We start from the raw sequence: 1,143 nt of genomic DNA, 5'->3' as shown, positions 1-1,143 counted from the left end.
CCAACAACTCCAAGAGAGAGTATAAGATTATACCAATGCAAGACTATAAAACATCATTATAATCACGCCCACTGCAGCCAGGAGGCGAACCACCCTAGCCAAGTCTGGCGCTTGATATCAAGAAAAACTCGTTCCATAGGCAAGCCCTGTCGCAACTGCATTTCCTCAGCTTTGCTCAAGCCCGTCATGTCATTCGCCCCCGTCCACAGAGTCAAAGAAGTAGTCGGTAAAGCGTCAAGTAACTTCACAAGCTCAGGGATGCACGTTAGAGCCAACCGCGCTGAGAATGCGAATGTGATATGTCGACAAGTAACCTCCCCAGAAGAGGCAGAAACAAGGCCCTGATAAAAGCAAGATTCCTACCAAAACACTAAAACAGTCATGTTGGCTACCGATTCTGTCAACTGCGCGATTATGTCTTTCTTCTCGATCTCTCCAAAGCGAACTCCGATGTACCCCAGGCTCAACACAGTATTCTCATCAGCAACCTCAGCCAGTGCTCTAAGCGGCAGCTTTCTATCACCGAACACATCAGCATTCCACCACACTGGTACGTCCACCTCGCCCCTTGACAAGAGCTCCCCAACAGGTCCGACCAACTCCTCCAGCTTGATATCGATCTTAAGACCAACTCCTCGTTCTTCTACCTCAGACAAGAGCTCGTCCAGATAGAGATCACTCGTGGTCTGCGTTGGATAATGACACATGACCACCCGTCCATCATCCGATAAAGCACCGGCGTCCGACTCGTAGAACATAGCATCAGCAGGAGCATCCTCAAGTTCAGCTCTAGAGTCTACCGCATGTACCCAAATAAGACTACTAGGATCTGGTATATGGAACCTCCTGCAGAGCTCATTAATATAAGAACACGATAGTCCCACCGTAATAAGCCCAGGAACTAAAGCCACCAACGCCGCCGTCGTTGTTGCCCACATATATCGAATAACTACTACACGATAACACCCCCCATAAAGTGTCCAACAAAAGAACACAATCATTACTGTAAAACCGATCAATGCTACAATTACTGTTACGTTATCAACATACCTTACCAGCCGTACTTCCGAGCTGTCTGGCCTCTCTTTCCAGCCTGCGTGCCTAGGTCCAACAATCGCTTCGCACCGTTATCGATAGTGTCCT

General features: G+C 48.4%; 1 protein-coding gene across 1 annotated transcript; it reads right to left on the bottom strand.

The window, feature by feature from the left end:
• Window positions 1–62: 62 nt before the first annotated feature.
• On the bottom strand, window positions 63–938 carry Pmar_PMAR015493 (conserved hypothetical protein; the record flags this gene model as incomplete). Its single annotated transcript, XM_002783049.1, has 2 exons — window positions 63–341; window positions 393–938. 2 exons carry the CDS (start codon window positions 936–938, stop codon window positions 63–65), a joined length of 825 nt encoding a protein of 274 aa, XP_002783095.1.
• Between the last annotated feature and the right edge of the window lie 205 nt (window positions 939–1,143).

The sequence above is a fragment of the Perkinsus marinus genome (assembly GCF_000006405.1).
Source record: "Perkinsus marinus ATCC 50983 genomic scaffold scf_1104296937612, whole genome shotgun sequence".
Classification (NCBI taxonomy): Eukaryota; Perkinsozoa; order Perkinsida; family Perkinsidae; genus Perkinsus; species Perkinsus marinus.
The sequence above is the reverse complement of the archived record's forward strand: the minus strand, read 5'-3'. Positions and strand labels throughout refer to the sequence as shown.